The sequence below is a fragment of the Drosophila innubila genome (genome assembly GCF_004354385.1).
Source record: "Drosophila innubila isolate TH190305 chromosome 3L unlocalized genomic scaffold, UK_Dinn_1.0 0_D_3L, whole genome shotgun sequence".
Lineage (NCBI taxonomy): Eukaryota > Metazoa > Arthropoda > Insecta > Diptera > Drosophilidae > Drosophila > Drosophila innubila.
Genome location: NW_022995376.1, coordinates 23,878,712 through 23,906,617, shown reverse-complemented (window position 1 = coordinate 23,906,617; position 27,906 = coordinate 23,878,712). Strand labels below are relative to the sequence as shown.

At 41.8% G+C, this 27,906-nt stretch overlaps 5 protein-coding genes across 5 annotated transcripts; 1 reads left to right on the top strand and 4 right to left on the bottom strand.

The window, feature by feature from the left end:
• Positions 1–81: 81 nt before the first annotated feature.
• Positions 82–10,226, bottom strand: LOC117786334 (mediator of RNA polymerase II transcription subunit 12). Its single transcript, XM_034624526.1, has 8 exons — positions 9,445–10,226; positions 6,597–9,381; positions 4,010–5,732; positions 3,043–3,429; positions 2,665–2,979; positions 2,087–2,371; positions 1,711–2,026; positions 82–1,524 (listed from the first exon to the last, which is right to left on the bottom strand). Exons 1-8 carry the CDS (start codon positions 10,055–10,057, stop codon positions 179–181), a joined length of 7,770 nt encoding a protein of 2,589 aa, XP_034480417.1. The 5' UTR covers positions 10,058–10,226; the 3' UTR covers positions 82–178.
• Positions 10,227–11,557: 1,331 nt separating this feature from the next.
• Positions 11,558–12,786, top strand: LOC117786359 (peroxisomal membrane protein PEX14). Its single transcript, XM_034624564.1, has 3 exons — positions 11,558–11,767; positions 11,832–12,119; positions 12,184–12,786. Exons 1-3 carry the CDS (start codon positions 11,654–11,656, stop codon positions 12,616–12,618), a joined length of 837 nt encoding a protein of 278 aa, XP_034480455.1. The 5' UTR covers positions 11,558–11,653; the 3' UTR covers positions 12,619–12,786.
• An 80-nt stretch (positions 12,787–12,866) lies between these two features.
• LOC117786342 (mRNA (2'-O-methyladenosine-N(6)-)-methyltransferase) lies at positions 12,867–19,010 on the bottom strand. The gene is made up of 5 exons (XM_034624542.1): positions 18,866–19,010; positions 16,042–17,883; positions 15,860–15,985; positions 15,672–15,800; positions 12,867–14,847 (listed from the first exon to the last, which is right to left on the bottom strand). The coding sequence occupies exons 2-5, from the start codon at positions 17,874–17,876 to the stop codon at positions 14,145–14,147; spliced, it is 2,793 nt and encodes a 930-aa protein (XP_034480433.1). The 5' UTR covers positions 17,877–17,883; positions 18,866–19,010; the 3' UTR covers positions 12,867–14,144.
• Positions 19,011–19,770: 760 nt separating this feature from the next.
• Positions 19,771–21,557, bottom strand: LOC117786345 (trafficking protein particle complex subunit 12). Its single transcript, XM_034624546.1, has 4 exons — positions 21,167–21,557; positions 20,525–21,109; positions 20,294–20,469; positions 19,771–20,232 (listed from the first exon to the last, which is right to left on the bottom strand). Exons 1-4 carry the CDS (start codon positions 21,485–21,487, stop codon positions 19,851–19,853), a joined length of 1,464 nt encoding a protein of 487 aa, XP_034480437.1. The 5' UTR covers positions 21,488–21,557; the 3' UTR covers positions 19,771–19,850.
• Positions 21,558–22,042: 485 nt separating this feature from the next.
• On the bottom strand, positions 22,043–26,413 carry LOC117786346 (homeobox protein SIX4). The gene is made up of 4 exons (XM_034624547.1): positions 26,110–26,413; positions 23,959–24,353; positions 23,376–23,893; positions 22,043–22,340 (listed from the first exon to the last, which is right to left on the bottom strand). The coding sequence occupies exons 1-4, from the start codon at positions 26,267–26,269 to the stop codon at positions 22,241–22,243; spliced, it is 1,173 nt and encodes a 390-aa protein (XP_034480438.1). The 5' UTR covers positions 26,270–26,413; the 3' UTR covers positions 22,043–22,240.
• Positions 26,414–27,906: the final 1,493 nt, after the last annotated feature.

Genomic DNA, 27,906 nt, shown 5'->3' with positions numbered 1-27,906 from the left:
TTGTATGTTTATCGATAGCAAATTTATCGCTCGCAGAAATAAGTTGGCAGCGCCGCGATAAGCTATTATGAGGGAGGGAAGTTTGAAAATAAAATTAGTTTATTTCGCAATTAGCATCGATAAATATTCGTACATTAGAGAAAGCCTTAAGTACTACAACTATATATGTATATACTATCTAATAGGGTGGCGGTTGATGCTGATACTGCTGCTGCTGTCCCATCATATTCGGCTGATTTGGCATCTGTCGCTGCAGCTGTGCCACAAGATTGGGTGTCTGCTGTTGATTCATGGTCTGCTGTTGCTGGACCATGCCGCCACCGCCGCCAGCACCTGCACCACCGCCTGCCTGTGGTCCGCCGCCCATGCCACCACCGCCCATGCCCTGCATTTGCATCATCTGCTGATGACGCAGCTGATGTTGGAATTGTTGTTGTGTTGGAAGTACGCCTGGTTTGCCGCCACCGGTTGGTTGCTGGCGTGCATAGGGTGGCACCTGACCAACTCCGACGCCCACGCCACCTGGTCCAGGTCCCATCATGTTCGTCATTGTCACATTGGGCGCTTGATTCATGTATTGGCCGCGATTGTTTGCCATCATGCCACCTGGCACACCTCGTTGTTGTTGTTGTTGCTGCTGTTGTTGTTGTTGTTGCTGCTGTTGAACTGCCACCGCTGCAGCCATAAAATCGGGATTATTGCGTTGTGCCTGCTGCATCTGAGGATTGAAATTTCCCATGAGTCCAGCTTGTTGTTGTTGCTGTTGATTTGGTGCCATTCCCACGCCAACACCAACTCCTCCGGCGCCACCAGATTGCTGCTGCATGCCTGGCTGTTGTTGCTGCTGCTGATACTGATTTTGAAAGTTTTGGAACTGCTGTTGCTGCGGAATCATGCCCTGTTGTGGCATGCCACCCATGCCCATGTTTGGATTATTGCCAACAGCCCCAACGCCAACTCCGACGCCTACTCCAACACCGCCATTGCCGCCAGCACCGCCTCCCTGCATCATGGGATTGGCATTTGGATTGGCCATGCCCACCATGCCTTGACCCATCTGCTGCTGCTGCATCATTGGATTCTGTGGCATGCCCTGACCCACCATATTCATGCCACCCATTTGATTTGGCGCCATGGCGCGCATGTTGCCACGTAAGAATTGCTGCTGTTGCTGCTGTTGTTGTTGTTGCTGCTGCTGTTGCAGCTGCTGATTGGGATTCATTTGCTGCTGCTGCTGTTGCACATTCGGTTGCTGTTGTTGCATGGCATTAAATGCAGCTGCTGTCTGTGGATTCTGTTGTGTATTCATCTGCTGTTGTTGTCGCATTTGTTGTGCATTCATTTGCTGCTGCTGCTGCTGCGGCACCTGTTGCTGCTGAGGCGGTTGCTGCTGCATGGGATTAAAGCCACCAGGTGGTTGTTGTTGTTGCTGCTGCGGGTATGAACCAGGATGTCGCAATCGCAGCATCTGGGTTAAGGCTTGCTTCGAATTTGTAGTCAATGTAGGCCTTTCAATGCGATTCACTGAAAAGGGAAATTGATGAGATTAATGATTAATTCATTATTCAATGTGCAGTGAGCCGTAGGAATACTGTATCAGCATACATGTACATAAGACTGTCAAAAATACATGTACTCACACATACGATATTCACTTGCATTCCCTTAAAATAAATAAAACAATACATATCTCCCAGTGGGAATACTTACTCTGCATATTCTGTTGATATTGATACTGATTGTGATGCTGCTGTGGCTGTTGCTGCTGCTGCTGCGGTGCATTATGCCATTGCTGTTGCGGCTGCTGTTGTCCTGGCATGCCTTGTGGTCCACCTGGTCCAGGACCCTGCATGAAATTCATCTGCGCATTCGGCTGTCCATTTCCGCCCACGTTTAACTGCTGTTGCATTTGATTGGGCGCCATTTGTTGCATTTGTTGCTGCTGTTGTTGCTGCTGCTGCTGCTGCTGCATCAATGCATTCTGCTGCTGCATCATGGCATTCGGTCCAAACTGCTGCATGTTCATCTGCTAAATAAATTGAAATTAATTAGTGCGAAAAGCAAGCTACTTCTCCTTGCTTCCTACCTGCATATTCATGGGCATCTGTCCCATTTGATTCGGCGGCATTTGCTGTTGCATATGCTGCTGCTGTTGCATTTGTTGTTGCTGCTGTGCATTGGGCGGTTGTTGTGGCTGCGGCGCTAGCTGTGGCTGCTGCTGTTGCGTGTTGACCACGGGCGGCGTCTTCGGATTCTTCGGCTTGCGTTTACGCGTCGTGGTGCCTTTGCCACGTCCACGTCCGGTGCCTACCACAGCGCTAGGCGACTGATCCACTGAAGAGGGCGTATCCGCCTTCATCATTTCATCCTTCTGCAAAGGATAACATATTAGAATGCGAAAAAACAAAAGAAACAAAGAAAGAAATGTATCTAACATTTTATACCCTTGCAAAGTCTTGTATTAAAAAAACAATAATATAAACAATCTGTAGGATTGGTAGAGATATCTCGAGGAACAACATGTATCAAGTTACATCAAGACATCTTTAAGACTGAGAGACTTGTGTGCATAAATGCAGAAATATATATAACACATGGGATTGTGATAAATTTATAGCCCTCTCTGCAGGGTTATTCAAATGTCAAAGCACCTGCTCTACTTACAATGCATATCTTCTCCGGCACAGGCTCAATATCCTCCGGTGGCAGTGGCAAGGGTTCATAGTAATAACTACTGGGCTTGACCAGACTGTGCGTATGATATTTGAGATTACGATGCGCCTCCTCGTAGGTGAGTGGCTTGCGTTCCAGTTTGACGGCACCGAACCACACCCAAGACAATGGTGCTGGATTCTTGTGACCCTCGAGTATGTCCCAGACGCTGATGCGTTGTTTATCCGAAATGCGCAGCTGTTTCTTGTCCATGTCACAAATCTTGTTGCCCTTGGTGTCCATACCCGCATGCTCACAGGCAATTACCTGCAGAGTATAACAAAGGATTAATTCGGATTTCTTCAACTGGTTCTGGTGGGAATTACGCACCTCTGTGGGTTGCTTGTAGAGTGGCAGCAATTGTCTGATGACACGTATCGATGCATTGTTCTTCTCGCCAATTTCCTTCTTGAGTTTCTTCATCAGATTGAGATAGAGTTTCTTGTCATCCCGCTCCGACTGACTGTCGGAGACAAGTGTCGAGTGAACCAACGTGGCCAGCATATCCACGACAGTCGTAAACAGCTCCCGATTGCAACTCAGATCCACGACACCTTGACACACCAACTGGGCCAACAGAATGGCCCAATCTGTGGTGGGTGTGCTGTTCTTTTGGATGGCATCGAACATGCCACCCACCAAAGAAAAGCGCAGCTGTAGTGCATCCAAGATTTCCTCACGCGCCTGCGGTTCATCGATTCCGCCAATGGTATCCAGCTATTTGAAGGAATAAGTTTAAGGTTTTTTTTTAATACAAAAAATACATTTAGAGATTATAATCTATAAATATAAAAGTAATTCCTATTCTTTTATTCAAATAAAAATACATGAAATAATAATTAAATTTAAGTTTTTATCTAGAAATTATACACTTCTGTTTTAAATTATAAAATTTGAAATATAATTATTGTTTCATTTTTCTTATGAAAGTAACAAATAAAGTTACTATATATTAAAACAAAAACATATTATTTCTAATTTTATTATTTCAGATAAAAATAAAATTAAAAAAAAATTACAACAGTAATTTAATGCAAAAATCTTTTAAGCCGGAAAGAGTAGGAACATAAATTACATCCCTGGTACAATTATTGAAATTGAACTAATATTTTATTTATTTATATCAAAATTAATAGTTATTTAAAATTTATTGAAAAAATCACAAAGTAAAATAATTTTCCGTTCCGGCATATTTTGGGTTTTAAATCATTTAGATAAATATTTTTTAAACTCAAAACTCTTATTTGTGATTCCCGATTTTTAGAAAGTCTTTAATAAAACGAATTGTTGTACTCACCTCCGCAAAGGATTGTAGACACTGGGAAAGCTGTGAGTAGAGTGAGACAAGCAGATTCTCCTTATACTCATCCTGTCCCTTCAGACAGGTGAGTATCAGACCCAAAAACGGTTGGTAGTTGAGTGGCATCTTCTTGTTGCGAGCTGTCAGGCTGCCGTTGCCGCCGTAACTGTTGCTGCTGTGGCAACTGTTGCTCTTCTCGCGCTCATCGCCGCTGCCGGAGCTGTTACAATCCGACTTGGGCACCTTGGAGAAGTAGTTCATGCTCTCGAGCACTTGTCCGGCCACCCGTAAAATGCGTCCCTGCACGGCGGGCGTTAGTTTTGCTATTAATGGCGCCACAAGCCATGTGGAGGGTTTGGGTTTATGTGTGGCCTTCAGCGCACCTGGTAGCGTCACCTCCTCCATGTTGAATACATCGATGGCCGCCCGAGCAACCGTGTCGAGCCACACATTAAGCTCCGTATTCGTGCTGAGCGATTGTCGATACATGAGCTGTAAATCCAGCCAAGATATGCGCAAGGTCCACTGATCCAAGTGCTCCAAAATCCTTACAATCATCGATCGCTGATCCAGTTCGGAAATGATGTTGAACTCCGCCTCCGGATAGCAGATCATGTGGAGCACACGCTGCGCCTGCTTGGCGGTCAGCATCTCATCTATTATCATGTCGCACAGCTGCTCGGCATTCTTCAGACAACGCTCCAAGACATGCTCCTGGGCGCAGATTTGTTTAAGCACAGCTTGAGCAAACTCCAGAAGCGAGATTTGTTCATTTCCAGCCAAACTGCTGCCCGTCGTCTGCTGCAGTGACTCCTGTTCGCTGCCGAGGCTGCCCAGCTGTAAATCACTTGTGCCCAGGATCTGGCTGAGATCCGCCGGACGTTGCTCGTTGCTTTTGGGCGTGCTGCCGGGATGAACGGGCGTATTAAAGCCACTGCGTTTGCCGCTCCCAAAGGCGCCACCACTGCCAGAAGAGCCCAATCCACTGGCAGCCAAGGGCGTCTTCAATGCCGCATTATCCACCACAATGAGTATGGCCTTGAGCACGGCCAGCACTGCAGCAATGGGTATGGTCTTGTGGGCACCCACCAGCAGATGACGATCACAGCTCAGACGTATACTAAAATCGCTGCCCACAGCATGCAGAGGATTGGGCGATGTGCTCACCGAGTACATGCCTGGTTGGGGAATTTCCAGTGTCTTGAACAGCTTCAGCACCAAGTGGCAGGTAAGACGGGCGCCCGCCTCGGCGTCCACACTCAGCTCTCCTCCTCCGGCGCCGCTTACCGAGCGCGCCAGTGTCGGCAGTGCAAATTTACTGACGAAATCCGCCAGAGAAAAGCAATGTCGTGCCACGAGGATGCACACAAAGACGGCTAACGCGTTGTGCGTCTTGCCCTGGCCAATGTCCACCTGTCCGCCAAGATGCGGATAACGTGGACTCTTGCTGCCACTGCATAAACTCTGCAAGGCTGCAATCCATTCCTCCGACAGGACATTGCAGCTGGCGGTTAACTCCGCACAGGCCAATGCCACATCGTTGAGCCTCTCGTTGTCCGTCTCCCGGCAGACGGCGATGACGGCGTTGGACACAAAACTATACACATTCGCCGAGGATTCATGCAACTGACGCAGCCAGTGAGGTTCCAATTTGCCACCTCGTCGTGGCGCCACAAACAGCTCCTGCAGCAGCTGGGGATTGTAGCCCTGTGGTGCGAGGCTGAAAAAAAACAATTGGATTAAAACAATTGGATTAAAACATTTTATTAAATTAATTTAATAATTGATGATGATAAGTGATTTAAATAAACATTAGAAAAAATAAGTTTTGGAAATAAATATTAAGATACCAAAAGTAACAATAATAATATTAAGAAAATTAATTAAAAAATATTTTGGATATACTACTGTTTAATATTTTAATTTTGTTTCAGAAAGACGCTTAAAACGAACCAGCAAAAATAACCAATATTGTACAAATTATTTAGGATAAAGGAGTGTCTTCATAAAATTGAATTGTCTTATTTAAAAGTCCAATATAAGACGAATTATCCTGTATATCTTTACTAATCTTAAAACATATGATTTTTCAAAATATTTTTACTCTGAATGTCTTTTTATTTCAGTTTCCTATTTTTTTGTACTCTTTTATTTCTTATTTAAATTTCTTTATCTTTTTTTATCCTTATTTTCAATTCTTCAAATTGTATTGTATTGCTTTTGTAATTATACCCGTTACTTAGAAAATAAGTAAAAGGGTATATTGTGTTCGTTGGAATTTATGTAACAGGGAGAAGGAGGCATCTCCGACCCCATAAAGTATATATATTCTTGATCAGCATCAAAAGCCGAGTCGATATAGCCATGTCCGTCCGTCCGTCCGTGTGAGTGTCTAGATCTCATAGACTATAAGAGATAAAGATACCAAATTTGGATCTATATTTTTTAAAACAAATTAAAAAACCGTAAGATGGTATCGTCTTCAAATTTGGTATTTCTGCCTATTCTTCTCGGTTATAGATGTTGGTAAATAATAAACATACATATAAGTTTATAAGGCAAAAAAAGACTCTCTGAGACTCACCTGAGCTGTTCGGGCGTATTGAAAATATCCTTGAACTGCTTGATGCATTTCAGCTGTTGATAATACTCGGCCGATTGTTCTTTGCCCTGGAGCAGGACACAGGATTCATGGAGATCGCTGAGGTAGGCAAGGATGCAGCGTTCCGCCGAGCTGCATTCTCTGGGATCACTCACATGACGGATGGTGCGACAAAGTCCCTCAAAGACAGACACTGTCTGCTCCGGTGACAACAAAAGGCAGCTATGATAGCGTCTCAAGATGCTGACAATATAAAGGGCCAACGAGGTGGTGTAACCTCTGACCATGTTGGACTTTTTCAACTGCAGCTGATGCTCCACCTCGGGCAGCTCCTTCAGCAGATGATCGCACAGTTCAAGCAAACTATAAATGTTGAGAGCCAGCTCCATTAAATCAAAGAGGAATGCCACATGCTCCTGCACCGGCAAATAGTTGTTGTTGCCCAAGGCAAAGCCATTGAGCTGTTCCAGGACATTGGCTGCACATTGGGCTGTGACCACATGCTGATCAAAGTATGCCATGTGCTGGCACTTGGCTGTGGTTGCCTCAAAGTTGAACTCGTTGCGGGAATGCTTCTTTACTTTGCCACCCTCGGCGACATCGATGCTGAACTTCTTGGTAAACAGTTTGCCAATCTCCTTGGACATCTTCTTGACGGCATGCTTCTTCTCATCCCGCTCCTTGCCCACGCCAAAGAGCAGTATATAGCGTTGATTGCTCTCGCTGCTGTAGCTTGACATGCTGGGATCATCCTGTGGTATCGGAAAATGTTTGGTGTACACATAATGCCGGGATATGCTGCCGCCACTACCAGGTGTATCGACGCCACCATCACCATCACCCGGTGGCCCAATCTTCGGACTGTCGGGCGCCTCATGTTGCTGTCCCTTTTCCTTAATATTCTGTACCAGCTTATCCAGATCATCGTCCACATTGGAGTCGTCAAACTCATTGTGCTTGAAGTCAATGCCAATGCCCGCTCCAAAGCCATCGTCATCAAAGCCATGTGTGGTTGTGGCACTGCTGCTGGGAGGAGGCGGTGCCGGCGGCGGAGGAGAACTCTTTGTTGCCGTCTTGTGCACCAGCGTTGATTCCAGCAGCAAATCCCCGCGAGAAATCAACGTGTGCATGTAGGCATTGTGGGAGAAGACATCGTGGCGTATGAGAGCGCTGAAAAGCTGCACCAGATTGGTGAATTCGGTTCGCTGTTGGGCGCTGCTGTTGTGCTCGTCCAGCACAGGAGCATCATGGTCGAGGAAGTGCATTAGGACATGCTGAAAGACGGGTAGCCCATCAATTAGACCCGCACCAGATGCTAGCGAATCCTTGTCCTCCTTGTCGCCACACATATCTGCTGGCGTGCTCGTCACATCAATCTGACGCTTATCCAGCAATATGGCGACCACCACAGCACGATGCTCACCCCAACGCTGACTGGACACAGCCCATTCACACAGTATTCTCACTGTGTCCGCATCCTGTTTGGGCTCATAAGCCGGACGCTGTTGTTGTTGCTGCTGCTGCTGCTGGGGATCATCCTCGGGACGTCTCACCTGCTGTGATGGTTGTGGTGGGAAGATGTGCGCATAGAGCGTGTCCATTGAGTTACACAGATCCATGCGATCAAAGCAATGTGTGTCCAGATGATCCAATGTGGCCAGCACATTTGTGTAATGATTCTTTCCCGCACTTAGCCACTTGGAGGCGAACCAACGCTGCTCCGCATGCTGCGTCCTTAGGACAATATCCGCCTCGGCGGCACGCAGCTGACGACGCAGCTCCTGATTGGTGCGTGGACAGCGTGATGGCATGGGCAGCACAGAGGGTGCCAAGGGCAGATGATCTAGAGGACTGCCCACCAAGGACGAGGGTGCACGATGTGCGGCAATGCCGCTCCAGACCAACGCCGTTGGGCACTCGATTGTAATCACCTGCAATATGGTGCTCAGATAGAGCACAATATCCCGATGATGTGGACAGTTCATGTAATCCTGCAGTGCCTGCTCATAGGGATCCACCGTTGACTGTTGCTCTTGCTGCAGCAATTGCTCCTCCGGCGCATCTATATCCATGGGTTGGGTTTTGATAAGCGCCTGTTGCTGCTGCTGCTGTTCCACAGCCGCATTGAGCAGCTGCGCCAGCTTCTTTGCCACCAGATTGGCCATTTTGCGGCACAATCTCTCCGACTGAACAAAGTCGTGCATGTATTGCAGAGCAAAGCTGAGCACCAGCTTCTTTAACGGCTCATCGAAACTGGTCTGGGTGCGCATCTTGTCCAGCAAATCAAGTATCCAGTTGAGAAACTCCTGACGATCTAGCAGCGATTCCTCGTACATGTATTTACTCAACTGATGGCAATACTTCCAGTATTTCAATGCATTGCGACTATCCTCAAACTGACTGCCAATACCCGAGATGCTTGAGCCTGGCGGCACGGCTCCAGCGTTGGCCACAGCGGCGCTTCCAGCTGCTGAGCCGCCCAATGTAGCCAGTGCTGTGCCTGGCGTGGCAGTGGCTCCAGGCACCACGCCTCCAACTGCTCCGCTGCCAACAGCACCCGGTTGTCCATTGGCCGGACTGTGTATAGGCGGCAACGGGCTAGCCATGCTTGGCACTGGTATGAGATTAGGATTAGCACTGCCTGTGGTGCTATTCGAGTTGCTGCTGTTGTTGCTGATATTGGCGCTGCCATTGCTGTTGCTACTGGTGCTGTTGTTGGTGGCCGAGCTGCTGCTGCCGTTCGCTTGTACTCCGTTCTTATCGTGCGCTGTTAAATCATCAATATCACTTGGTTAGAGCTGAGCATTTTCCAGACATTGTTTGTACTTACACTGCTGATAGTATTCCTGGAGCTTCGGCAGCAGCTCCTTCATGAACTTGATCATGTTACTCGTCCATTCAGCGGCTGGATCATATATGCTGCGTTTTTTGTTCTTCGACTCGGAAAAACTAAGTGTATAGGCGGCACTTAGCTTGATGAACCATGTGGCCCGCTGCATGTTGACCTGATTCTCGCACAGCGTTATAAATATCTCCTCTTTCTTATTGAATGACGGCGCCCGTTTGGCCAGACTCAGCAACGGCTTATTTCCGGCCAAATCCTTAAACCAAGCATCCACTGTGCATTTGCGTCGCGGCGAAACCGGCCAAAAGTTATCTTTACAATTGATTTGCTGCTTCTTGCGCACGGTATCTTGCAGCGTCATCAGTTCCTCCTTTTTGGCCAGCACACCGCTAAAGAACGCGCTAACCTTGCTGGCATTCACATTTGAAGTATGCGCCGTTCCAAACTCATCGGAAAGCGGCGGCGTCGTTGTAAAGCCATGTTTCACATTCGTGGGCGTCAATTCGTCCTCGCGTTGTTTAGCGTCTTGTGGATAGATATCCGGTGGTCCGAGACGTGTGCGCTTAAGCGGGCGCTTCTCTTGCAACAGCGAAAGCATTTTGCAGCTTTACAAATTTGCTTTTACCTAATTATTTGCAATTTCTCTGTAATTTTCACTAGCTAGTGCTCATTTTGCTGTTTAATTGCTCAATTGTTTATTACACTTTACAAAGAGCGAAAATATTTCTTCTACCCACAACGTTGCCACCAGGCCCAAATACTGCCACACGACCAAAAGGCTGCCATCCTGCTTAACTCACCTATCTGGCAATGTGTACCATTTTGGGTCAAAAGTCAAAATTGGTAACTTTAAAATCTTCCGTTTTTTTATTGACAATTTCTTAGTTTTGAAGCTAGAATTTTTAAAATTTGTTCAGAAATTATGTTGGTGTTTTCTGCATTTTTAAATATTTTTTCAGAATTATATTTAATACTTCTCTCCCCTTAAAATGTTTACCTTAATTTTATGCAATTTTACATTTTAAATTTTCTTAATATTATTAATTAATTGCAAAGTTATGGCATTTTGATATTTGCAATACCTAAATTGAAATTTATCGCTATTGGCGCCAATAATGAACTAAATGATTTAGTTCGCGACTTAAAAATTATCAAGTGAACTAGAAATCTCAAGAATAATCGATAAATATACAACGATAACGTTGCTGAATTTAAATTTTAGGTAATGCTTATTGCGAAATTCAATAACTTTGCAACTTTGAAAATTTTAAATTCGAAATTAGAGAAAATACAGGTTATCATTTTAATGAAGGTTTGATTTTCGTCACACCTCAGGGAAAAAAGGTATAAATTTAATCTTATAACCATATCAAACAAGTGGTAGGCTATAGTCGAGATCCTGACTATAGGATACCCGTTAATTATTTCACTATGTATAAAATACCTTTAACGAAATTACTACATAATAAGAACTACTGCATACTTTTAGGTGATTGTATTGAAATAATAACTTTATTAAAAACTTTGGTTAGGTATTACTCCCGTTCTACTTGTCCGATCTAACTAAGGTTAAGTGAGATTATAGATAATATTAATAGATACCGTTATTTACCATAAGATCTGTATTAGTTTTAAAACTATAGGTGTGGTGGTTTTCCGCGGTTTGCGGTGGAGGAAGGGGGCGTGTCAAAAATTCAAAACCAACTTGACCTGCGTGGGGTCTATTGAAATCTGTGTGCTGAATTTGGTTTCTCTATCTCTTATAGTCTCTGAGATCTAGGCACTCACACAGATGGACAGACGGACATGGTTATATCGACTCGGCTGCAGATCAAGAATATATATACTTTATAGGTTCGGAGATGCCTCCTTCTCCCTGTTAAATACACTCTAAGGAATACAATATACCCTTTTACTTATTTTTTAAGTAACGGGTATAAAAATCGACAAAACTCTAACAAAAATTATGGAAAAGTTTTTTAATTCTAGCTTTGAAATTAGGACAAATTAAAAAAGGTAGTTATCTCAAGTACCCTTTTCAACATTTAACCCAAAGTGGTACGACTTGCCAGATCGGAAACTTTTGCTGGGTGGCAACCATAAAGGTCAGTATCACTTCCCCAGCCAATTCGTTCTATGTTGCACTTGGATTTTAATTAATTAGAACAAAATTGAAATAAGCGTCAATATAAAAATGTCGAACAATAACACGGACACGGGCGATACAACAATAACAACGAGTACATCCGTACAGGATTACAACCCGAATCCCAACGATGGGGAGCCATTGGAGCCCCGAGAATCGCTGGTGAGTTGCCTAAGCGCAAATCACCCCTTCAGCCGTTGTCTAATCTATAATCTCTATGCAAAAGATAACTACAGCTGTAAGCTTTCTACAAAATACCAAAGTGCGACACACTACACTCATCCAAAAGCAGCAATTTTTGCGGTCCAAAGGTCTTACAGCTCATGAAATACAGTTAGCATGTGAGAGAGCCGGTGTTTTTAGCCAAGATCCGAACAATCCAAACACTGTCATAAATATCGGGTCACAGCTGGCGGTGTTGCCACAACAAACGGCCTTCGGCAGGCTGCGGGAAATGCTACACACGACCGCACTGTTCAGTGGTCTCATCTATGGCATCTTTTTGTTCTGGCGGGTAAGTAATCTGCAATTGCCCAAACCCTGAATTTATACTAACCTGTGCGGTCATCCACAAACAGAAATACATTGCACCGTTTCTGTTTGGAAAGCCTAAGAAGAAGCCAGTTGAGAAAGCCTTGGAGGACATTGATAAGAAGGTGGAAACCAGCAGTGAATCCCTCAATAAGGAGATAACATTGGTCAAGGACATGATTACGTTGCAGCAGAAGGAGCAGACGCAACAAATTAATCGTGAATTCAGTAATTTTCGCAGCGATCTGGACGCGATTAAGGGTTTGCTATTAAATCGCAAACAATTTGCATCGCCAGTGGCTTCCATGACGTTGCCCACCATCCCAACCTGGCAATTGGCCAGCTCGCCGCATCATCATCGCCATAGCAACAATAGTCAATCCGATGATAATGAGAAGGCTGATGATGCCGGATCTGGCTCGGGATCATCTGAAACCGAAGTGGTCACCAAGAACAGTGATTCTAGCTTAGAGATCATGTAATAAGCAATCTAAAGGCTTTAATATATAGCTTATATAAACTGGCTATATATTCAAATTTAATTTGTATATTGAATTGATATAGAATTGATTTAGACGGTTTTGCGTTTGCGATTTAGCATTTAAGTTTAATAGTCCATGGCTAATCCATATCCATAATCGCTACCAAAAGATAACACACGGAATATACACACACAACATGTACACAAACACGAATATATAAATATATATATAATAAAAACAGTTTTGAATAATTTGAAAGAAACTTTAATTAGGCGATTTTGTTAATCTATGCGACAAGAGCACCGGGAATTTATATTTTTATAATAAAAAAAAAATTAAATGATTGTGTGGGAAAGTTGCTGGTGGGGTTTCTGGGAGAAGTGATAGATTATCTTAGTTATATTTGTTTTAAACTTATGATTAGGATTTACTTTTTATCTAAATTGCCGAATTTCCGATTTGATTTACTTTTTTTTTGCTACGATTCTATTAAATTGGCTAAATTCCCATTAAATTTGATTAGAAGGGGTATCTACGATGGCATTCAATTGTCAGCTTAACTCAGCCATCAAATGGATTCAATTGTGACAATCCCATTTTAAGGTATATGTTCATTGTGCGGTGCGTAGTTTCTTGCTATGGATTTTCTTTTATAACAAACTTGGTTCTCTGCGCGATCCGTTAGTACTATGTATTTTTTTTTCGACTACTTAAGTTAAATGTTTTTTCTTTTAAATATTTTTTTTTATCGATTTGTACATGCGATAAATTAGTTTTGTTTTAAGTAATAATCCTAACATATACGTTTATAGTCTCACAAAAGATTGTTTAGGGCTTATTCATATATATATATATATATATATATATATATATTAATTATATATCAAATTTCAGGTGCTGCACGGAATGAACAATTCAAATATTTTTTTTGAATTGATCCTCAGTGCGAGTGCAAATTGTTTGTATGTATTTCATGTCTGTGTGTGTTGTGTTTAAAGATTGGAAAACAATTAATATATGTTTTAACACCTCCGACTGAAGAGATAAGTGGAACCCATTCTACCCATACTATGTATGCATATATCTGTACCTCAACTGGTCCTTTAGGGTAGCTTGGCCCGTGTTTAGGGTCAAAATTGCCAAAATTAACAACAGCCAGGCCGTAGCTATCAGCTATATTATAATATATAGTAATTTGATAAAAAACATATGTACAATTATTAAACTTTAAACTTGTAACCGTTAGTTTCGAAATTTCAAGGGTATTCACAGAAATTTAAAGAATGTCCAAAACAGAAATGACACTAGAATAATTACATTCATTAGGCCCAAATTGTAGTACAGTGTACAGTGTCATTAGAATAGAGTGTGAATACCCTCAAGATATTTGTTTAAAACAATGGCTCAGAATATAAACGCTAAATGAAGGAAACACAATAGTGGTACTCAGCCCCATGGTGCACAATTAGCTTAGCTTAGCTTAAAGAGAAAATAGACGAGTAGTTTACAAGAAACAAGTACAAAATCTAAACAGCTGAATTAATAACCGCTGTACTATTTATGCTTGTTGTTGCCCCAAATGCCGATGATGCTGCCGATGTGCTCGCTGTTGCTGTTATGCTAACAGCTGCCGCTGCTGCTGTGCTCCCACCATCCGGATAACCACCAGAGGCAGGTGCCGGCGACAATGACATGGTCGAGGATGACGGTGATGAGCAATCGCTTTGAACACTCATCGTTGGCGAGGCAGCAACCAAATTGCTGCTGCTGCTTGTATTGCTGATGGTTAGGGGAAACTGCGATGGTGTCCCAGTTGGTGTGTGTGGTGACAGTGGAGTTAAAACGGAAGACGTTGACGACACTGGACTCCCAATGCTGTTGGCGCTCGTTGTGATTGCTGATGTCAATGTTGCTGCTGCTGATGTGCTGTTGCAACTATTACTGCTGTTTGCTGTGGTGGGCGTGGCAGGCGTTGATATGGCAACAGCTAACGATGCTGTCGATTGTGGCGCTGTGGTTGCCGGCGGCGATTGTTGCTGTTGATTGGAATTATTGCCACTGGCAGCTGCTGCTGCTGCGGCACGTTCACGCTCCCGGTCACGCTGCGGCCGGAAGGCTTCGCGCAGCGCTTCCACACGATTCTCATTGGGGCCCCAGCGCGCATAACCGGCGCTATTCTGCAGCCAAACCACTTGGGTGCCCTGCATACACTTGATGAGCACCTCGGATCTGTTTGGATGGTAAATTTGGTTGGATTAAATTTGGATACACTTGTTATTCTTGCCGCAAAATGTGCAACTTATTAAAGGAGGCGTGACACCATAAAGAACATAAAATCTTGATCGGAGCTATGTCACATCTGTCTATTATGCAAACTTTCAAACCCAGTTTTGAAGCTATCTTGATGAAACTTTTTGCTGCTGAGAGTACATATATCGGGCGCATCCGAATAGGATATATAGCATTATTTCATATAAATGCCATGGAAACATAAAACACTTTCTTATTTCTTCTGATATCCGAATTAAAATTTCAAATTGGTCCACTTTATCATATATCTGTCATAGTAACGACCCGATTGCATGTATCGGAAGCTTCAGAATAGATGGATTAAACCATATAGCTGCCAAAGAAACGATTGGTCGTAAACGAAACCTTTTGTATAAGACTTTATTTTTGTTAATGTTGATATTCCAACCGGACACACAAATATTGTATTTGGATTTGTCTTATACATTCCGACAAATTTCAAATTGGTCCACTTAATCATATATCTGTCATAGTAACGATCCTATTACATATATCGGAAGCCTCCAAATAAGAGCATTATATAATATAGCTGCCATAAAAACGATCGGTCGTAAATCAAAGACATGAAAGACTTTTTTTGAATTCTTCTGATATCCCAATTTTAATTTTGTCTTCTATATTTCGACAAATTTCAAATTTGTCCACTTAATCATATATCTGTCATAGTAACGAACAATCGAATATTGAATGTTCATGTCGACATATCGAAAACATGCCTTCTTTCTATATACATATATACTCACTTTTGCATCATATGCTGATAGCCATGTCGATACTCGTGCGCCATTCCCAGCACAACCATCGAGCGACGCTTGTACATGCTCTCCTCCAGCTTGGCTATGCTCTTCCATTCCGGCAGAAAAACAATGAAGCTGTGCAACGAATAAAAAGTTAAAGTTGTGTTGAAACTTTCCAAGACCAAGAAACTCACCTCAAAGGCTCCATGGAATCTGTGAGCAGTTTATCCACGTGCAATAAACAGGCTTCGATGAGTTCCTCGCAATGCGGCGGATTCACTTGGAAGGAGCCAGAAACGGGCTTAAAGTCCAGAAAAGGTCTGCGCGCAAAAATGTGTTAAGCTAGCTTAAAGTAGAGATAATCAATTGGACTCACCCCCTGGAACCAAAGTAGGCGTCCGTGTCCGCAAATGCTGAGCAATATTGCCGAAAGTAGGAATTGAATGGCGAAGCGAAGCACTCAAAGCTGACACCGAAATGCCGATGAAGACACTCGAAAACTGGTACCGGCAATGCCGCCTGAGTGAGCTCAGCCTCCTGCGAAGAGTTGAGAGCATTACCCAGGAACGTTTGATAGCGTTTGAGCAGACACCAGACGCGTCCAATGAACAGATCAAACTTCTTGTCGTCGAAGCAATTGTGACGATAGAGCTGCTCCAGTTTTTGCAGATAGGTGAGGTTGATATATTGTGCATCCGGCTGATTGATAGTCGTGGGCGTGTACTTGATGATCATGTGATCGCGATCCTGCAGATACTCTATGGCCGGCATGCGGGGTGAGGGAACCGCAAACTGTATGGGATAGCACCAGACCTTCTTCAGATGCGGTGGAGGCGGTGGCGGCGTTGGCTCCGGTATACCATGCTCCTTCAGCAGCTGCAGGTGACGTTCTCGGATTTTGCGCGCATGTTCCGCAGATAGATGAAAGATTTTAATGCACAACGTTTCCACAGAGCTCTTAACCGTCTCCACCAAATGCGGTTCGCATTGTCGCTTCAGATGCGCCAGACGATCCTGGAAGTCCTCATAGCTGGCGCCGACGGTTCGACGCAACCATTGAAATGTATCCTCCACATTCCATTTGACGACCTTCTTGGACTCGGCCGGCGCTGAACGTGACTCGATGATTTGTTTGGCCGCCTCCGCGTAGCGGGAAAGCTGCTTGCGTGCATCACCCGTGAACTTGGGCTTGACAATCTTAATGGGTATATCGGCCATGATCTCTCGATACATGGAGCTGGAGATTTCGGGCAGGCAGCTGCTGGGCAGTAACGGATCGCAGCCGGTGTCAATGACCTTACGCTCCATGAGCCAGCGATTGAATGAATCTCGTGGCGCTTTGATATTCTCCCTACGCATACATAAATCCTCATAGGTCTTGAGCAGCTTCATGCTAAAGGCTGCTCGCAATGCTTCAATCTCCGGATGTGGTTGTGGCAGCAACGTTGGCGGACGTTCAACAATAACCGCATTGGTGCACACCTCCAGATCCCAGGGACCAGCGAGCACAAACTTCTTCATGGGCGGACCACCGTGTGGTCCCATGTGATGCTGTTGCTGCTGCTGCAGCTGCTGATGATGCGGGTGTATGTGCATGTCATCCGAGGGTCGACGCTTCAGATGATGATGTTGATGCTGCTGCTGGTGCGGCGTCATGGGCGTTGGTCCACCAACGCCACTGCCTCCTGCATGACATATGCCCAGTGGATCGGTTAGCGGGTCAAAGGGACGCGCGCCTGGCATTTCCCAAAGGGATTCACCGGTCACCTTGTTCCAGTAGTACGGTCGATTCTCCCGCTTGGACCAGAACTTGCGCCAGCCCTGATTAACCAATTCAGCGGTCAATTCCTCACCATAACCACCCGGTCCAAGGGTTGGTGGACCTTGCGGTGTGTGGGCCATAGCCTCCAGCGTGGGTGGGGCATGATGTGTTTTCGTAGGCGTCGATGGCGACGAGCAGCTGGCCACCGGTGAGCTGCCAGCGCTCATCATGTGTCCAGCAGCATCTCCAATTGCTCCGGTGCCAGCTGCTGTTGTTGCTGTCGGCGACGGCGTCATATTGTTGGATGCACTCGCTGTTAGCTGATCCCAGGCACTTTGGGCACTTGTGCTTGGCTGCATCATGGGACTCACTGTGCCCGTGGAGGCGATCACCGATGGCGGCACCTGCAGCGCTCCCAGATTGTGCATATTGCTGTTATTAGCTGCCATTTGAGCTCTGCAAGAATAAACACATATACACACGCACACATTAATTTCTTGTGTTTACGTTTTTTTCTACTAAGAGCAAGAGAGGGCAAAAGCGAGAGAGAGAGAATGAGTGAGCGAGCGCACGCAAGTCTAGCAACCACTGAAATACTTCGGTTCCAGCTTAACGGCAACTAGTCGGCAAGAAACACTCAGCGAAGCAGCAACGCAAGCCGGAGAGTACGCGCAAGTGGTCGAAAAGAAGGATCGTCATCAATGTGACGTATATATATATACATATATATAAATATGCCGTTACTGAGCCAAGAGCACGCACTTCCCTCCTCCACGCCCACACCAACATAATTCATGTTCGCTGAGTAAAGCTTTTGCTCTGAGAGCGGCGCGCATGTTAGTCGCGTCGTGAGAGCATGAGCGAGAGCACGAATGAGAAATCAAAACAAATTGCAAAAGAATAGAGATTTTCTGCCTGCTTGTGTATATGTTTTGACGAGCGTGTACCTAGCGTATGCGCACCGCACAAATAAAAATATACAAAATTTATTTGCAAGCAACTTTGTTGCTGCAATTTACTACACACACGCACACACTAACAACGATTGCATTACATGCCATAAACAATTTCAGCTACCTTTATAAAAAAAAACACACTAACAACACTCAATAGCTTCTCTGTGGTTTCATGTCGACGTCATGTCAGGCACACAAATAATGGCGCGCTTTTTACATCAAAACACTCATACACTAATTGCAGCTAAAAACATAATTTTTATAAATTATACTTTGTTTTTGGTAGGCGCAAAGTAACATTTTGGCGCGCGGGCATAATATTGTGGCATTTGTCGCTTATGTTATGTATTTATAAACAACATTGTGACTGCACCGAAAATTTCTCTACACTTTCTTTTCAACCACATCAATATAATCTACGCCTTGCTGCTGCTGCTTTGTGTGGTCATATTACGAACGCGCTTAAATGCCACTAAACTCACCTATTTTCAACTATCCTATTATACAAAACACGCACTACGTGTTTTCAAACATTTATAACGTTCGTACGCAAATATTTGATACGATTTATTTATGTTTTATAAATAAATTTCTGAAAAACTTGTCTGCTTTCCAGCCAGAAACAGCTATTGTTCCCCCACTGGTGTGGAAACACTGTTTTGGTTCAAAGGCTGCCACCCGTTCCAAAGGTTGCCACAACGAAAATTTTTCTGATCTGGCAGCATTTACCATTTTAAGTAAATCCAAAAATAAATACCTTTTCTTCTAAATTTCTTAATTTTGAAGAAAAATTTTTTAATTTTAGCGGAGTTTTTGTTAGAGCTTTGTCGGTTTTTTGATATTTTTTTTTTTTAGAATTAAATGTGTAATTTAAAAATGCAATAACTTTGAAACAAATTATTAATTTGATAAAAATTTAAAATTCGAAATTAGATAAAAGTAAGGAAAACATTTTTATGAAGGTTTGAAGTTCGTTACCCCAAGGGAAAAGATGTTACAAATTTAATTCTAAGAAGAATATCAAAAACTCGACAAAATTCTAACAAAAATTAAAAATTTTCTATCTTCATATTAAGAAAAATTAAAAAAAAAGTTGAATTTTCTTGGGTACATCCAAATTTGAAATTTTATTAAGTGGTACAAGTGCCAGATCGGGAAATATTGCAGGGACCGGGTGGCAGTCTTTCTCACCAGTGCTGGGGGGGACTTTTGCACAGTTTAACCAAAAATATAAATAGTAAAACTTAACTGAATACATTTTTAAAATAGCCAGATTTCCAGTTAATACCAATTTTAAAATTTTTCTAGCAAATAAACTATGAAAATAGCCAGATCTAGCTAAAAAATAGCTAAGTTGGCAACAGTGTATCTATTATATGAGATACAATTTGTTATCAATCTTGAATTTTATTCTTTCTGGATGGAGGTTTTGGAATGTTTACCAACAATATTTAAATATATTTTTGACTAATTTGATGCCTGTAGTTTAAGGCAAATTTCAACGCTAATAGTGAGATCTGGCTTAAATCGGTTTATCAAGCGTAACAAATTCAGCTTTTTCGCCTTTGAATTGTTCGATTCCAGCTCATACAAGGTAGACAGGTTCACGAGTAAACTCTCATTCAATGATTTCTGTGGATTCAGGTTAATGGCGCGCTCATACAAGTTAATGGCATCCTTGAGCTTTCCAGCGTAGAGTAAACAAACGCCCATATTGTTCAGTATCATTGTATTGCCCGAATCTAAATGCAGCGCCTTTTGAAATATCAGATAAGCCTCTGGGAAGTCATTTTTGGCCACAGCTATAAGACCCTTGTCCACCAAGTCACGTAAATCAGGCGACGAATTGCTTTAAATTATAAATATTACTTTAAAAAAATAAAAGTTTATATTAATCAATGTCCACTCACATTTCACGCAGCCGCCGCGAGACGGCAAACTTTTGTTCGGCTCCAAATATATCGCCAATTTGCAAATAGATGCGTCCCCAGGCCGAATATAATGATCTCTGCTCCTCTTTGCTGAGGGTAGAACGTGTGAGAAGCATTCCGCCCATAATGTCATCAATCATGCTGAATTTCTTCATCTGAAAAAGCAATCGAATTAATAAATTGAAATACGAATTGACTTGAATTTCTCACCATTAAAGCGCAATTAATTATTGACTGCAATACACGTTCAGCTCGACGCTGCCAAAACTCGGCTGCTTGCGTATTTTTCAATCTGTCATAGTGTTCCTTAATCTCATTGCTGGTTACATGTAACTCAGAGAGCTGATCCAATGCCAGGTGTGGCTTGCCCAGGTAAATGGGCAGCTCGGCCAGAAGTAGACGAAACGAGAAACATGCGATTGAGCCTTGCTTTCCATTATACATCTCAGGGTAGAACTCGAAGAATACATCAGGACCATTCAGTTGGCCAAAGGGTTCGGCTTCCGCTTGCAACAAATCATATTCGTCTAGCTTGGCCAGCAAGGCGAGACGTGTAAACCACAATTGCAATGAGTGCGGTGAATGTTTAGCTGGCTGACCAGCTCTCCCATATCCCTGACCATAAATGGTCAACAATCTGCCAGTTAGATTGACTGCAGCCCGAAAGCAACCGGCATTTATTAGGGTGCGTATACCGCGCTCATCCTGTGTTACGTTCTCCACTCCAAGGATTTTCCGTTGCTGCAATTCAGCCTCATCCAGATGCTGAGCCACAGCGATGCTTATGGGATCAGGCTAAAAAACAATTGATTGTTAGCATTTCAATTGTATTTATTTACATTTTTTGTTTACCAAATCGTTGGCTATATGTATGCCTGGCATAACGAGATGTGTTGCCTGATTGCCCGTTTCATTTGGAGTGGGGAGCTGCCATAAGTTTCTAACATCGTCGCTCACTTTTATAGGCTCATCAGCTTCAGCTGTTTCCACATACTCAGGCGGTTGAAAGCAACCTGTAAATGTGCTGGCCAGCATATTGCTGCTGCTTTTCTCAGCTGTTTGCGTTGGCTGCGTTTCTTTGCCTTTCGATTTACTGTTTGTCAGCTCATCAAAAAAACTGGGCGGATCGTTGGCGAAGTATTCGCTTAAGCGTCCGTTTGAGTTGTTTGTCATCCCGTGTTTAATGTGTTTATTGTTTTTCTTTAATGCACTTGTCGAATCGATAGCTATCCAGCACTGGCGTGGAAGGCTGCCACTCTTCAAAGTTTTCCGATCTGGCAGCTTGTACGATTTTATTAAAATAAATTTGGTTAAACACAAAAAAAAAAAATTCACCTAGTTTTAAATTTTGTTTAATATTGAAGATAGAATTTTTAAAATTTTTGCAGAGTTTTAGTTTGAATTGTGTCGATTTTTTAATATTTTTCTTAGAATTAAATTTTAACTTCTCGTCCCTTGGGGTAACGAGCTTCAAACCTTCATTAAAATGTTTTTTCTAAATTTTATCTAATTTTGAATTTGAAATGTTCATCAAATTATTAATTTATTTAAAAGTTTATTGCATTTTGAAATTTGTATTCACCTTAATTTAAATTTTAAAGTGTGGCCACACGCAACCAATACGCGCGCAATTTAATTTTAGTAATTATCGATAGCCAATAATTTAACGATAGTACCGAATATCGATACATAATCATCCCAAAGTATAAATTTGAAATAAAAACCGTCTATTTTCTATATTTATTTATTGCAATTGCATTATTATTATTGTACAATATAAAAAGCCAAATTAAGATTATTCTAAAATTAGAAACATAACGTCATTTGATGACCAAAGTTTAACATTAAAATTTTATTTACAAAAGCAGCGCCTGCGCATTTCAATTGTAGAACGCCATCTCTTTCGCTCTCTCCATTGCTCTTTCTCTACTGACCGTTAAAAATGGTTTCGGGATAATAGCTAGGGGCGTTGAACATGCGCGGGAAACCGTTGGCATCCAATTGACCCACAGGCAGCATAATATCACTGAAAAATAAAAACAACATCCAAATATAAGTACATATTGTATGCAGAAGTGTGGGTGTGGGTGAGTGTGTGTTAGAGAGTGTATGCAATTTGACGCCCGTAAACCATAAAACACAGCGGGGAGTGCGGCAACAACTGAGAGGCAGAGAGGCACATGCTACACGCATGCGCTCGGTTTCGGCATCGGAGCACGTCAACGTTGGCGACCAGAGACCGAAGAGGTCTATAAATATGCATAGGACCGTACACAAGGAGCTGCAAAATTGGACATAAAACACGCTCAAGTGCCTTTTAGAAAAAATGGCACCGGACCGCACTGAATTGAGTTTGGAAATCGGACTGGTACTGGGACTTGGACGGGTATTGAATCTAGACGCAAGTGTTTTACGGTCACTTAAACGAATTTTTTAATGCCAATTCGAAAACAATTGACTTTTTTCTCTCTATTTTTCTTTCCATTTTTTTTTGTAACATGCGTTGAATGAATTGTTTTACGAGTTATGTGGAAAACATATTGTAATTAGTTTCGGGCTACATAGAAAAAAACTAAACTGCTACAGTTATATTTTACACTCTGTTCTTATAACAGTGCTTATGATCTATTAAGGGTGTCAAAATCGAAATGTCCGTAACAGGCAGAAAAAGCAGTTTCAGACTCAGATACATGTATTTTTTAAACAAGTCAACTTTAATAAAAAATTCTGTACAATCAAAATGCTTTTACTAACTTTTTAAATCTCTATTCTCAACGCGTTTTTTAGACGAATTACTTTTAATTAATACTTTAAAAAAAAAAAAACTAAGAATTTTCTTTTAAAAATTCAAAAGTCAAAACAAAAAAAAAAAAAAAATGATAAGATTATTTTTAAAGCTTAGGCCTTGACTACTTACAACATAATATGTTATATATTATGATAAGTATCGTAGTTGATATGCCCTGACAAATGTATAACGAATTTCAAGAAAAATATATATTTATATTATATATATATTTTCAAGATTTAATTGTTGATATTTTTGTTATATTGAACTTACGGTCTTTGCTGCGGAGTGCGATCCCTTTGCCTGCGATTCTTGAACCAATTTGAGACCTGTGTCAACGTCAATCCCGTCTTCTTGGCCAGCGTCTTTTTCTCGTCGGGCGTTGGATAACGATTGGTCAGATAGCAATCCTTAAGAGCATTACGTGACTTTTCCTTAAAGCAATAGACTGTCTCCTCACCATCCCAAATGGTTTTTGGCAGTGGATACTTTTTACGCAGCCGATATTTGTCCACGGCGCCCAAAGGGCGACCGCGCACCTTTTCCGCCTCCTTGTAGTGTGCCTTGAACCACAGACTCTGCAAATCCACATGGTATTTCATGGAAAAACAGTGTGTCTCCAGCAGACTGTAGAGCTCATGAAACTGGCCAAGATTATAGGCAACCATGGCGCGGGCACGAAGAACGCTCTCATTTGTCTTAAAGAATTCGCTGGGCGGCAGACTGCACAAAAAATTGGTTAACTTCTCAATGTCGCCCTTCTGCTGCAGTGCCTCACACATGCATTGAATCTACACGGATTAACAATTTCATTTAAATGGAAGATTGAATAGGAAAAGATTGCCTGTGAACTCACCTGATCTGTGGAGAACTGCAGCATTTTGGCATCGATGGGAAAACTGCCCACGGCGGACATATTGTGTGCTGCCGTAAGATTTGATATCAGATGTCCACCACTTGATGCTCCTGTGCCGCTCATGCCTACAGGACCACGTTGTAATCCTGCACAGAGTGTATCCGTTTTGGTATTGCCATTAAGATCGCCCAGACTAGTATTGCCATTCTCAAAGATAATGCTGTTTAGCGAGGGATAATGTGTGGGTGTGGTGGCCGCTGTGGGCGGCGGGGACTTATCATAGTCATTGGTTATGTCCTGGAAACGTCGCTCGATGAGATCCTTCTCTGTGGACTCGTAGGGTGCAAATTTGTCCAATTGCAAAACTGTTTTACAGGAAATATTACCACGGTAACCTGCAGGAGAACAAAGAAGGATGGCAAACGGAGTGGGGGGACTTAAATAACGTATGCAATAGATAAATATGATATCATGATTATATGTTATTATAGAATTTTTCCCATGCCTTAAATAATTTAATTCATAGAATATTGAAAGTTGAAAGTTGAAAGTTGAAAGTTGATCAATTACAGAATGAAATTATATTGTTCTTAATAAAATTTTAATGATATTTAAAAAACTTCAGAATATTACAAATTTCCATTCCTATAATATTTTATTTTAAATATTGATAGTTTTTTAAATATGCTGAACTATAATGTTGCAGACTTCGGGATTTTGTGGAATTCATTCTTTTCCAGAGATCCCTTCCCAGAGATCAGGTAAGTTTCAAAGATATTATAACATTGTATTATAAATATATTGTGTTCAATATTTCACAAAATTTTTTGTTCCCCCTTTAATAATGCTTTTTAATAATCAATAGAGCTTCAATGACATTTAAGTACGATATTAAAGACTTAATCCAATATTTTTAATTTTGTTAATAATATTTGAATACTTAATTACTTTAATGTGGCACGTGTGAACTGAACTTTATACTTCTTGTTTTATAAGCTGTTTATTTTTCTTTCTGCTCAACAAAAATTTGACGCAAGAGAATTCGTTTCTCACGTGCTACTTTGCAGTTCAGCAAGAACTGAAACCCCCCCTGAAACTCACTCTATAGTTCCTTAAGAACTTCTCTCCTCTCCTACTGAACCCGACCACGTCCGCCCAAATGCATGTGACTAATCAAATTCTGCACATGAGCAGTGCTTTTGCTGTCTTTCGACACCTCAGACCTCAGACAGGGCATAATAATAATATCATATTGACCAGAAAGAGACATAAAGTAAATATATACAGTGACATGCGATACATTCATATTTACATATATATAAACAATAAAGTATATATAAATGTATGTATTGCTATGTAATCGCATTATTAAAACTATAAAACAAATTATTGAACATTGTTATTGTGTCGAAATTACAACAAAGACGTCTAAAATTCAATTTTTTATGCGAATTCCAATAAACTATTTCCTGGAATCAACATTTTCATTCATAGTTTGATTGTAGTTTCCATAAAATGTGAATCGAGAAGCTCTTTAGATTGTTTATTCTTTTAGTAAGAAATTACTTGCACTGTGAGAAAAAGTTCCATTATACTTTGAATATCTAAAAAACTTCATATTTTGAATTTAGAACGCTAACGACCATTGTATACGGTAATTTCACTTTTTATTGGTTTATTTCCAGTTTATTTTATAGTGGAAACTATTAATATGGGTTGGAGTACTTTTACCCTAGCTAATATATTATTTTGAGAAGTAGGACAGTAATAGAAACGTTTTGCAAAATTGTTGAAAAATCCATTTAAAAACTTTTTATGGAAGTTGCAGGTATTAACACATTTTGAAACATTTTTTAAGTCAATTACTAAAAACTAATATTTTTTGAAAATAATTTATTATTAATCAAATTTGAATTTTTCCCTTTTTGCAGTGCAAGTATATGTTTCAGTATACCAAATTGGAGAGCTCAATTAGCGTCTAAAAAATGTGTAATCTTCAGCAAAAAAAAATTAAAACATAAAAAAAAAAATCTCAGGCTTTAATTGTTTATGCAGCGCCTCATTGACGCCTGTTTCAAGTAATTTGATATCAATTTTTTTTTTTTTTGATATAAACTGATAAGACTTTGGCTATATGTGATGGAGGCTTACCAGCATTTGGCAGAAAGAGCGACCCATAGGCCATGGGCGAACTGATATTATCATGTTGCACGGCTGAATGATCCGATGAAGTGCCGGCGGAACTGGTTGAGTCCAAATCACCATTGATGGAGACGGATAAATTTGTGGTATCCATATTTTTATCAAACATATTTTTTAATTTTCACTTGCAATAAACACAATATTGGTTGGTTTTGATTTTTGGCTAAAAAGCCGCAATTATTTGAACTGCGTTTTAGTTTTAATACACAAATTATTGTAATTTTCCATTAAAATATAACAAATAATATCGGCTCAATTAAATGATAAATAGTTTAAATATTTAAACGATTTGAATATTGTTGTTAAGCGCTGCCCGTTGGCGGCAACTCGACGCTTTCGCTTTTCAAACTCAACTGCAAGTGGCAAAGAGAGCGACAGCAGCGAAGACGAATGAAAATATGAACTGCATTCAAGGCTGACGCCTGAGGCTGTTCTGCTGCCTGCGGAAACGTTTGCCTGAAACGTTTGGAAACGGAACGTGTTGTTAAGGCCACGGCCTGTTGGCTGTTTTGCTGTTGCTATGCATGTGTGCGTGTGCGTGAGCGTGCTAATTAGGGATGGTTTATTCGCATCGTCTTGTCCTGTGCAAGTGGGCGTTGCTTAGTCAAGCCAGGCGCCATTTTGAATTTGCCAATGAGAAGACAGAGACATGCACACATTATACATATGTATGTATGCATGTATAGGTGCGCATAGGTTATCTAACATTTAGCATAAAGTTTGAATTGAAAAAAGAACTACCTGACCTCATTCATTTGTTCGTTTATTCGTTTGCTCGTATCTAATGAATGCCGTGTGCAATTCGTAGAATTTACATCAAATTTCTTTGGCATTGCTTAATGCCATTTTGTTAGAGTTTGCATATAAAATCAGTCTTTAAAGTCACCAAAACTCGCCGCAACACGATGCCAAACAGACTCTCTTTATAAAGGGCGCGATGCAAGAAGACAAAAGAAAGAGATGGAAATAAAATCATTTGTAGCTGCTGCTTGCCATCTAATGGCATCAAATTTCAATTACAGAATGTTTCTCTCATTCACAAGCATTGGGAATCACAGTGCGCCACTTCAATGGTGTGATCAAATAGTGACATGACAAAGGTGACAACAGCAGCAAATCCACAAAAAGGCTAAACAATGGTTGCTTCGGCAACAGCAGCAACATTTTATAGCTGTTTGTTGCTGTTGTTGTTGTTGAAAAGATTTCAATTTAAGCATCAAATTAGGAGGGTTGACAAAAATTCGTCATACTTCCAAAAAAAAAAAAAACCCAGAGCCTGTCACACGCTTATACACAGGGGAGATTTTGTCACAGCATCAGCTCGCGATCAAAATGAAGAAGGGAGACGACGACAAGCAGTCTGAACGTTGACATCGCCACAGGTGCACTTGTTTTTATCAATAAACGATATTCGCTGCGCAGAAGCTTCACAGCAGGCAGCTTTTGTCATTGCTCAAGATTGTGCCACTCCGTGAGGGGGTGTGTGTGTGTGTGTTTGCCCTTTAATTGACCGCAATAGGGCTTGTAATCGCATTAGACTAATTTTACTTATTTGATTATTACAATCACGTGTCAGGACTTAGCTGCCAAGCAATAATGCTCACACTCGGTAGCATCAAAATGCTCAACAGCCATACGAAGCGACGCGACGCGATGCGCTTTCATTCCCACACTATCATGTTTTGATGAGCTTTGCAGATTTTTTCCTGAGTTTCCAATTGGTGTCCAATTCATAATAATGCAGCC

Bases quoted from the DNA above. Each gene is read 5' to 3' on its own strand.
- LOC117786334 (XM_034624526.1), bottom strand. From the start codon at position 10,057: ATGCTTTCGCTGTTGCAAGAGAAGCGCCCGCTTAAGCGCACACGTCTC. The intron at 3,430-4,009 runs GTGAGTACAACA...TCCTTCAAATAG, and splicing joins GTCTACAATCCTTTGCGGAG to CTGGATACCATTGGCGGAAT. The intron at 1,525-1,710 runs GTAAGTATTCCC...TTCCCTTTTCAG, and splicing joins ATATCAACAGAATATGCAGA to TGAATCGCATTGAAAGGCCT.
- LOC117786359 (XM_034624564.1), top strand. From the start codon at position 11,654: ATGTCGAACAATAACACGGACACGGGCGATACAACAATAACAACGAGT. The intron at 11,768-11,831 runs GTGAGTTGCCTA...TCTATGCAAAAG, and splicing joins TGGAGCCCCGAGAATCGCTG to ATAACTACAGCTGTAAGCTT. The intron at 12,120-12,183 runs GTAAGTAATCTG...ATCCACAAACAG, and splicing joins GCATCTTTTTGTTCTGGCGG to AAATACATTGCACCGTTTCT.
- LOC117786342 (XM_034624542.1), bottom strand. From the start codon at position 17,876: ATGGCAGCTAATAACAGCAATATGCACAATCTGGGAGCGCTGCAGGTG. The intron at 15,801-15,859 runs GTGAGTTTCTTG...TTCGTTGCACAG, and splicing joins GATTCCATGGAGCCTTTGAG to CTTCATTGTTTTTCTGCCGG. The intron at 14,848-15,671 runs GTGAGTATATAT...CCATCCAAACAG, and splicing joins TATCAGCATATGATGCAAAA to ATCCGAGGTGCTCATCAAGT.
- LOC117786345 (XM_034624546.1), bottom strand. From the start codon at position 21,487: ATGACAAACAACTCAAACGGACGCTTAAGCGAATACTTCGCCAACGAT. The intron at 21,110-21,166 runs GTAAACAAAAAA...ATTGTTTTTTAG, and splicing joins TACATATAGCCAACGATTTG to CCTGATCCCATAAGCATCGC. The intron at 20,233-20,293 runs GTGAGTGGACAT...TATAATTTAAAG, and splicing joins TCGCGGCGGCTGCGTGAAAT to CAATTCGTCGCCTGATTTAC.
- LOC117786346 (XM_034624547.1), bottom strand. From the start codon at position 26,269: ATGTTTGATAAAAATATGGATACCACAAATTTATCCGTCTCCATCAAT. The intron at 24,354-26,109 runs GTAAGCCTCCAT...GTTCTCCTGCAG, and splicing joins GCTCTTTCTGCCAAATGCTG to GTTACCGTGGTAATATTTCC. The intron at 22,341-23,375 runs GTAAGTTCAATA...TTTATTTTTCAG, and splicing joins CGCACTCCGCAGCAAAGACC to TGATATTATGCTGCCTGTGG.